General features: G+C 44.7%; 2 protein-coding genes across 2 annotated transcripts; one reads left to right on the top strand and one right to left on the bottom strand.

Moving 5' to 3' along the window:
* Positions 1–219: 219 nt before the first annotated feature.
* PNRC1 (proline rich nuclear receptor coactivator 1) lies at positions 220–2,407 on the bottom strand. The gene is made up of 2 exons (XM_027825475.3): positions 1,997–2,407; positions 220–1,320 (listed from the first exon to the last, which is right to left on the bottom strand). The coding sequence occupies exons 1-2, from the start codon at positions 2,405–2,407 to the stop codon at positions 877–879; spliced, it is 855 nt and encodes a 284-aa protein (XP_027681276.2). The 3' UTR covers positions 220–876.
* Positions 2,408–3,007: 600 nt separating this feature from the next.
* Positions 3,008–3,917, top strand: LOC102938330 (Putative protein C17orf59 like protein). The gene has a single exon (XM_043542651.1). The coding sequence runs from the start codon at positions 3,008–3,010 to the stop codon at positions 3,587–3,589; it is 582 nt and encodes a 193-aa protein (XP_043398586.1). The 3' UTR covers positions 3,590–3,917.
* Positions 3,918–10,174: the final 6,257 nt, after the last annotated feature.

Here is a 10,174-nt window from a genome sequence, read left to right as displayed (position 1 = left end):
AAGTCACAGCTGTTAAAGTCAAACTGTCAAACTTAACTGAAGGAAGTTTTAAAACCACATCCTTCAAAACTTCAAATTAATCGTTGTGACAAAGGTTTAATTTGGCATAAATAAGTACCTGGCACAAGGGCTGTCAAGAGCTTGAAATGTTATTTAAAAACTAATGAAAACTGAAAAACCTCTAGGTCTATAATATATTCACACAAGAGACAGACATGCTTAAGGGGAGGCCAAATTATTTTTATTTATTTATTTTTTTAGTAACCAATTGTAGTTATGGCAAAAAAGCTCTACTCCTCCTTTTTAGGAAGTAAGCAGTGCTCATGTTGATGGGTTAGATTCTTTACTCAAATTCCAAAATTAGCTTGGTAAAAGGGATGAACAAGAATTCCAGATATTATTGCCAGAGCAGAGAGCAACAATTCACATCTGGATGAAAACTCCATGTTTACAATGGATTGTGCCACAGATTGCAAAACTTTTCAGTAGTGTATTAAGCTGTTCACAGTTGAATCTGAATCTTGAGATTAAAGAGCGGTTTTCTCCTTTCAAAATGTCATTACCTCGTGCAAATTAGTCAAGTCTTTCCAAGTGTCAAGCACACATTTAAAGCTGTCCATATTTTATATACAAAACACCTACCATTTGGGCAGTGCAAAATACATCCTTTCATAACAAAACTAAAATGTACCTCTCAAAGTATGAACAAGAATATACACATATTACATGATGTACATTATTTACACAGCCATAAAAAATATAATACAAAAGTTTGTGATTATAAGACTTGACAGTCCTTTTATACTTCATGTTGCAACAAGGCAAGTTTCAATTTCCTGGATGGAGTCCTCTTTGTAACTACCCATAAATCTCGAGTTATGCTTGAACTTTTAGGAGAGTTTTTAAATGGACTGCCATCAGCTCCTTATTTTGGTCAGAATATTCAACAGTGCATCCCACCCAGTGACTGGGAGGCTTTGGAAGGACACTAGGAGATGGCGGGTCACTAAACTTTGCGCCAGCATAATTTTCTTTTTGGTTTGCTTCAGTTGGAGAACCAGGTTTCTTTGATTTTATGTTTCTGAAGTCCTCAGTGTTATTAAGCGGCATTTTCTCCTGCTTTTCAATTGTCTCAGGTGACACAGAAAGTTGCCAAAAGTTACTTTCATCTTTTTTCACAGATGCGATCTTTGTGAGTGGCATGTTACATTTGCTCTTCTGTTTGTTACTCTTGGGCTGTTCACCGAGATGTAAGCTGTGAACAGGCTGGCAGTAGGGAGTGGGAGCCTTCTCAGACTTGCCCATCTTGTTCTTCAAGAGCTGCAGAGACAGAGACAGACATTCAAATAATGCACGACTCGGCCGCCAAAGAGCAGGCGCGGGGGGACGTGCCGTCCGGTCGCTCAGCCAGGAGAAGCGATGTCCTCTTATCGCCCTACCGTTCTCTGTCACTCCCTCCCACTCCCGGAGCTGGACGGGGTGAAGGAGTCCCCGGGAGCCCAGAGCGCTTCTGGGGGGATTCGCCCTCGCCCCAGCCCGGACCCCGTCCAGCTAGGGTGACCAGATGTCAAGTGAGAAAAATCGGGACGGGGGGGGAGATAATAGGTGTATATAAAAAAAAAAACCCCAAATCAGGACTGTCCCTATAAAATCGGGACATCTGGTCACCCTACGTCCAGCGCAGGAGCCGAGCGCCCCCCCCCCCATCCCGGCGGGGGCGCGGCTGTAGTGACCGTGGCAGCCGGGCGCCTCCATGGGGCGCTGCACTCCGCACACGTCACCCCCGGGCGCGCGGCCACCAGGCTAAATCCGGCTGTTGCTGGGCGCAGCCGCCAACCCCATTGGTGGATTCCCAGAACCAATCAGCGCAAGCGGCACCTCTCCCCTGCCCCGAGGGAGAGGGAGCGTAACGGAAACTTCCCCTCCCCCCACCGCCCGAAACAGGGCGAGAAGCGAAACCGCTCCCCGCAGCACGAACCCCGAACCCTCCCCATACCTCCTTCCTGAGGGGCTTGCTGGGCGCCGGTCTCGGAGGGGCCGATGTGGGGGGCTCCTCGGCCGGTGCGGTGGGAACAGCTGGCGCTGGGAGCGTGTGAACGTCTCCCGCGCCGGGGGCTCCCAGCGGGGCCTTTCTGCCCAGGCCAGCGCGGTGTTGTTGGTACTGCTGGTAGCGGCTCGGTAGCAGCCCCGAAGGGCTGGGCCGGATCTTTCCCTTTCTTCGCCTCACTCGCTTCAGCGCCGGCCGCGCGCTGCCCCCCGTCCCCGCCAGGCAGCAGCTGGGCTGGTTCTCGCAGCTGTTGTCCCCCCGCATGAGGCGCTGGAAGAGGCTGGGGGGTAGCCGCCGGGAGTCCTCGGTGCCTGCCGGGAGCCGGGCCAGGAAGGGTGGCGGCGCTGTGGTGGTAACCATGGCGGGAGTCGGGGGTTCGGAGCTGCGCAGTGGGAGAGGAGAGGGCGCTGGGAAGTGGCCGCAGAGACTTTGTAGGCTTCGATGGTGGTGAAATCCCAGATCCGCTGCTAAGAGAACATGGCGGGGGAGTGAGAGGAACGGCGAGCAGCGCCCCACTGTTGTTACTCGAGAGGCACACGCCCTCTTCCGCCGCCGCACCAATCAACACAGCCGGGCACAGCGAGTGACACGCCTCTCTCTGGCAATGACCAATCCGAAGAGACTGAAGCCGTAATAGGCCCGCCCCGGCCAATCCAGAAAGACACAAACACTACAGGGCGCGCCCTCTTCATATCGCCTCCAATCAGAAGAGAGACAAACACAACGCGGCCCGCCCCCTGCCCTCAGAATAGGCCAATCCGGAAACCGATAAGCAGAACGAGTCACGTCCTCTTTTGGTAAGCATCTGCCAATCGGATGGGATATAAACAGAATGGATTCCGCCCCTTTCCTACACTGTAGCCAATCAAGAGAGGCATAATCATTGGGGCGACGCGCGCCTTCTCGTTACAGGTCCTAGCGGGCGCCGTGGGGGGAGGAGGAAGCGGCACGGCGGCAGTTATGGCGGAGGGGCGCCGTGTTCCTCCCGCGGAAGCAGAGGGACCTGGGGAGCAGGAGCGACTCGGAGCCGAGCGGAGCTTGGAGGCGCTGAGCCTGGAGGGCGGAGCGGCCGGCGCGGGAGCGCGGCAGCCGGGGGGTCGTAGAGCCACCATCGCCAGCGCGCTGGAGCTGGAGGGCAGCGTGCGCCGCCAGGGCCTCCTCACCCACTTCGTAGCCAGCAACTTGCAGCGGAAGATCCAGCTCAGCGTGCCCGCCACCAGCCCCATCCCCCCCGTAGACCCCGCGGCGCTGCGGGAGCTGGTGGCGCTGGCCGGCCAGGTGGCCGCGCAGGTGGATGAGCTGCTGCGAAGCGTGCACTGCGGCCTGCAGGCCCTGACCGCCCTGAGCGTGGGCTGCATCCAGACCTACCGCGACGGCGTGGAGAGCCTGGGCGAGGCCGTGGACACCAGCATCCGAGCCATGTACACGCTGGTGGCGCGGTGCGAGGAGCTGGACTTGGCTATGCAGCCCGTGCCGGCCTTGGCCAGGCGCATCCGTGACATGAAGGGCACGCTGGAGCGGCTAGAGGGGCTCTGCAAATAGCGCCCTGCGGCGGCCGTAACCCCTCCGCCCATGGCCCGCGTTTCTCAAACACCGTGTGCCTAATCCAACGAGCCATCTCCAGCAGGTGCTGCTCCTTTGCACACGCCGCGCCTCGGCATGCGGCAGCTCAGGAACTGATCACAGGCCCAGGATTGATACTCGGGGAAAGTTTGCCTCCCCTCGAAATCACTTTATACTCATCTACCTTGATCTCCGAGGCGGGGTGGGTGGCTTCTTCCACTGCTTTTTCTGTTGAATGTTTTTTTCTGAAATACCAATGAACAGTTCCACTAAACTTAAATAAAGATCTTTGCTATTTTTTCCTCTTCCTGTGGTTTCCACTCTCAGTAAAGACAGATATTTTGAGTCCTAATCTCCTGACAACTTTTTCCATAGGTGCTACAGTGTATTTTCCTTCTTTTTTTTTTTTTTTTTTCAGGCCATTTGAGACCATCTTGGGCATGGACACAGTTGCAGAATGGGACTCAAAGAGCCTCTAAGACTTCTTTTGGTTGAAGGAACCATGGTAGTCGGGATATACTAATTCTTTGTTTTTGCAGAACTGTTCAGAAGCATAACAAAGTTTAAAATTCAGTTATGTAAATCATTTACCTTTTAAAATAAACTAGGTGGCATTCCTGTTTTAAATTATATCATTCTGATTGCCCCCTTGCTTTCTCCACTTCCGTTAAGGGATAGTTCGAGAATCTGATATTTTACGCACTACTAGGGTTGAAAAATAACTCATTCTCATGTAGAAGCTAAGATTCCCAGCTGTGTTAAGATGGTATGGAAAATAGATTTTAGTTTTAACAGCCACTAAATTTAGGGAAGACAGTAACTGGTAATCAAATAATTGATTTTTAATTAGCAGTATCTCATAAAGTACTAGTGCTGTATTATTGGAAAATGGGATTTTTTTGCCTGCCTTCGTTGTTAACCGAATAATTGGATTTTAAATCTCTTACTGGTTCCTTAGAACGTAGTAAATCCTGACTATCAGACCACTGTAACTATCTCTTGTACTCTTGTCATCAAGACAGTGTTGAACCAGTGCCTCCGCATACTAATAGGAGTTACTGTGCTGGTGGAAGTACTGACTTTATGTTGAGACTTTCACAGAGGTCCTGGCTGCATACGGCTATTAAAGCTTTCATTGCACTTTTCATATGAAGCAGGGCTATTCTCACCAACTTCTCACCTGAACTTTACTTTCAGTAGAGAAAATAATTCTTTGCTTCTCTTCCTAACAACTGGTGTGCTTTCAATAGCACAGAATTAATGCTGGATTGCATTCCAGAGATGGCAGCACTTTACTGATAGGCAAATCAGTTCCTTTATAGTTCCTTGAAACTGTTCAAGCTATTTGAATATGTTGGGACAAGCAGTGCTGTGTGAAAGTAAAACGGTCTTTTTTTTTGTTTTGTTTCATTATGCCTTTCATTATGATGCGTGTTACTTACAGGTGAGATTAGAAATAAGCTGCATGTTCATGCGTAGAGCCCTGTAAATCTGCAGATATCTGCTGACCATTTTTGCAGGTCTGATGCAGATACAAATTTTGTATCCATGCAGAGCTCTGTTCCTGAGTTCTACTTCACTACCACTCAGGACACAAGATATGGCTACAAGAGCCAGTTTGTTCCTACTTAGAGAGACAACAGTCTTGTTTGCACCTTTTCCCCTTGAATTCTCACTGTTTCTGTAGCACCTGTGCAGCTTCACCCTTGATAACAATGGCGGGAGCATTAGTATTGACTGGCTGTTGGTGTTTTTATCACAGTGTGGTCTAGGCCTGCCCAGACCAAATATATACAACACGGAGGTAATATAGTGGCAACTGGTCTATGCTAGTGCTAGCATTGGTAGAGTTATGCTGGTGCTACAACAGCCGTGGGAATTTTTAAGAAAAAGCTCATTGCAGATAGGAACATATAGTACATGCATCGTGCTTGTAAGCATAGTGACTGCTGTCTGAAGGCAGACAGGAGAACACTAAAGGATAACTCTCTCTTCTTTTTCTGCTGTCTTAGCAGGTCCCACCTCTGATGCTGCTTTGGGGCTGCTTTGTTTCCTGATGTGGAGAAATGAGACCCAAAGGTCTGAAGTGTTTCTGCAGCCCATACAGGCAGAGCAGCTTTGGTTTACCACCGCTGTCTCATCTGTCTTCTCGCACATGCAATGGAATGTGCTTTAACACACCAAAAAGTCTTCGTTAATCTTTGCAATCTGAGCCATAATTTAAATTTAAAAAATTCTCTTTAGCGTGGGAGATGCTGGAATGTTTGTTGCTAAGATATAAAGCAGTGGTAGTGATTAACATTCTTAATAGCAAGGTACATTTCTATCCTGTCCATCACCAATCCTTTTTAGCTTTTTCAACATAGACCCTAACTTGCTTAATTGCTAAATTACAAGTGGATTTTATCATTCACCTTTTAAAGTGCAGATGCCTGGCATAGACTTGTGTCCTGCTCTAATCACCTCTCTGGTGCCACTGAGCTGACTTGCTGCCATCTGTTTGCAGCACATACTAATACAGTTATCAGATATTAAGTACATTTCTTAGATGGGTAAACAAGGATGTCTTGATCTTTAGAACTGTTTTTATGTAAAGTTATATTTCTAGACAGTTCAGTTCAAAGTTCTTACATATTTCTCACAGCTATTAAAACAATAGAATATGCAAGGCCAGATTCTGCCCTCTGGTACAACTCATTGGGTTTGCACAGGTCTAAGTGAGGGCAGAATTTTGACAGGTGAAAGTTCAGTACTCATTCTAAGCAATGGATTTATCAAAGTGCCTACTGCACAAATGTTTCATGCGTGTGTCTTTTATACAGTACAACTACATTTATTCAAAATGTTTTGTGAACATAAAATCCCTTAGGAAAAAAGGGGGAGGAGTGGAAAGTTGAGAGGTATTGAGTATGTGATTCACACCAGGGGATTTAACCAAGACTTGGATAACAGCAAGTATTGAACTAAAAGGTTCATGTAAATGGAATTTGCCCATATTTATCTTTTCATTGTGCATGTGTAATTGGCATTACATAGCTAGACTACAAGTAAGCTTGGCAGACTTTGATTTTTATATTTTGCAATTTTGACTTAATATTGATTCTTATTTTTCAGGGTTTTTTCTATTTTTTAACTATTTTTAATTTGTACATTTGTGGGGAAATTAAGGGAGGTTCAGGGTTAGGGCAATTCTGACAGCAAAGGGACTCCCAGTATTGACAGTGGGCTTCAGAGAGCTCTCTGGGAAGGCAAGGGGTCCAAGGCACCCGAGAACAAGGTACAGGGGAGACACAGAGGCCTGGTGGCACAGAGACGCCTGGCCAGAGCTGTGAGAAGGACAACGAACCACCCAGTTACGGGAGAGTCCACCCTCCTACTGAAAGGCTCCTGCCTGAGTACAGCTCCCATGGTGAGGGAGTAGAGCCATGATAGTGGGGCTGCACAGGGTTCCCTGCATAGCCACAGGTTCAGTGATGCCTGATCTCTGTAGGTGCTAGCTAGATGAATGGGGAGGCTGCACTTACTGACTGTAATGGGTGGATTTTTTTTTTCATTGTCAATTTCTGTGTGTCAGGTAAAATCAACATTTACAGAAACCAATGATTGAAATTGAATCTTGCCAGGCCTCTTTACATTATTGGGTGTTTGTGCATAAACTACAGATTCCCTAATTTTGTCTGGAAAATATATTTTTAATTATACGGGGAATAGAAATACATGATAACTACACAATTATTTGCTGAAGGGTTTTGCTGATTATTATATAACTCTAAACTGTATATGTTTTCTCAATTCTTTTTATACAGAAAATGTGGTGTACCCATATGGATGCCTACTGAGCTTTAAGACTAGCTGAATTCTGCTCAGGCTATAGCCTTGAAGCCCACTCAGGAACAAACTTGCCATAGAGCATATTTCAGTGAGCCAACCAGGGTTAAAAATGCATGGATAACTGCAGCAAGCTTTACATCAAAGAGACATTATCACAATAGCCTTTACAGATGCGCATACAACAAATTTGTTTGCTGCCAGTGGCACCTGAGAACTCAGGAGCAATCGGATCCAAAAGCATCACCTAAATCATGAAATGATTTGTCTAAAGGTGGGTGAGCCCCCTTATGAAGAAAGATAACATTTCCACCACACTCTCAAGGTACGCCCACTAATACACTTTGGTCATATATATATATATATATATATATATATATGACCAAACACCATAAAGTTCAATCTTACTAAATATGAAGTATTGTTGAAACATGCATTAAAGGCCTTGATCCTGCAAGTTGACCTGGGCGGTCACCCACATCCTTCCACCTATAGCACAAGTTTTAGGCCTTTTTTAAAAAAAAAAAAAAAAAAAAAAACCAAACCCAACTTGTTAGCCTAGTACTGGCTTTAAATAAAAAGAAAAGGAGTACTTGTGGCACCTTAGAGACTAACCAATTTATCTGCGCATAAGCTTTCGTGAGCTACAGCTCACTTAATCGGATGCATCCGATGAAGTGAGCTGTAGCTCACGAAAGCTTATGCTCAGATAAATTGGTTAGTCTCTAAGGTGCCACAAGTACTCCTTTTCTTTTTGCAAATACAGACTAACAGGGCTGCTACTCTGAAACCTGGCTTTAAATAGTAATTCAATTGCAGTTGAGCTATTTTTAATTCTAATTTTCTATTTAAAATGATTAGATCAATAGACTTAAATAGCTTCTTGTATTGCAATTTAAATAATTTGAAAGTGACCAGTTGTTAGTAAAGTATCACCTAATGTGAATACAAACATTTTCACTTTTTAAATGGTGCTTTTCTTGCTTTTGGTAAAATAGGCTTGTATATTAATTTGGGCCCTAATCCTGCAATTTGTTTCTACAGGGATAGGCCCTGCACCTGCACAGAGACGCATTAACTTTATTGCAGAGTCAAGTACAGGAGTAGGGTCTCGGGCAGTAAGTTTTGACAGTGATGCCAAATGACGAGCATGAAGGAAAAGTAATTATGAACTGTTTTTTACATTGCCAGTCTGAGTTGTTAGAGGGGAAATCTGTTTGTAATGTTTTAATCTATGCAAATATTTTAATAGGCCTGTTTCGGGGGAGGTTCTTTTTAAATGTCTTCAGTTCATTCTTAAATTGTACAAAATTCTGTTCCATTGAATGAGGCAAAGGTCCTATGGAAAGAGTATGTGATACTGTATTAAAGATTGTATCGTGTTGCATATGCACAAGGGGGCTGACCGAACATTGTACAAGCAATCTTAATTCTGGTATTTCCTAATGTCTGAGGCCTTGACTTTGAAGTCAGTGTTCTTTTAAATAGTTTTTTTGGTATGTAATCTTTATAGATGCTGAAAATTATATATTTGGTTCTTTAAGCTATTACTGACTGAAAGGGCTTTAAAGGTTGTATGCATATTTTGTTCTACTTCATCAACCAAAGTAAGTCAGTCAACATTACAATTTATTTATCTTGTTCTACTCCAGTTTCCCTAAATGGACTTGTGCCAGAATAAAGTTCACAAGGTCAGAAGAAAAGGTTAATAACATTTTATTGAAGCTAATGTTTAAAAAAAAAAAATTATAATACATAGGTTGGGAAGAGTGTCTGTAATTAGATTATTCACAAATACCAAGTTAGATTTTTAAAAGTCATATGCTACGTAGAGTACATAATCAGCAATAACCCAAATTTAGGTGAATAGATTTAACAATACAGTTTAGATATTAGAATCCGAATACTCGGGTACATCACTCATGAAAAGTTGTACAGAGATTTGGTTGTGGAAAGCAAAATATAGCCGTGAGTGGAGACTGTCCCTCAGTAATTGAGAACTAGCTTGATTGTCCATTTAGAAAACAATGAGGAGTCCGGTGGCACCTTAAAGACTAACAGATTTATTTGGGCATAAACTTTTGTGGGTAAAAAAACCCACTTCTTCAGATGCATAGAGTGAAAATTACAGAAACAGGCATAAATATATATTGGCACATGAAGAGAAGGGAGTTATCTTACAAGTGGAGAACCAATGTTGAAGGCCAATTTAGTCAGGGTGGATGTGGTCCACTCCCAATAATTGAGGAGGAGGTGTCAATACCAAGAGAGTGTCAATACTACTTCACATTTGAAGAATAGGGTTGTTGTTTTTTTTTTTAACCCACGAAAGCTTATGCCCAAATAAGTCTGTTAGTCTTTGAGGTGCCACCAGACTCCTCGTTTTTGTGGATACAGACTAACACAGCTACCCCTCTGATACTTGAATCCATGAGGAAAGTATTTGTTACTTTTCTGACTGCACTTCTCATCAGCGCTCCAGATCAACCCTTCTGGTATTGCCGATGTCCAGTGATGTGTTCTATGTAGATGTCCCTCGACCACTGACACAAGCTTAAACAAAGGAAGAGTTGAAACTTGTAGAACTTTCCTCACTTATCAGGAGCTGTGATTCAGTATGTTCTAGACAGATCTCCTTTCATGTTCTAATTGCCACCATAACTCTGTTTTTAATGGGTTGTTTATTCCAGGCAACTTTCAGGTTTGAATAGTGAAATTTTCATTTTTCTGATGAAG

The sequence above is a fragment of the Chelonia mydas genome, chromosome 3 (assembly GCF_015237465.2).
Source record: "Chelonia mydas isolate rCheMyd1 chromosome 3, rCheMyd1.pri.v2, whole genome shotgun sequence".
NCBI lineage: Eukaryota > Metazoa > Chordata > Testudines > Cheloniidae > Chelonia > Chelonia mydas.
The sequence above is the reverse complement of the archived record's forward strand: the minus strand, read 5'-3'. Positions and strand labels throughout refer to the sequence as shown.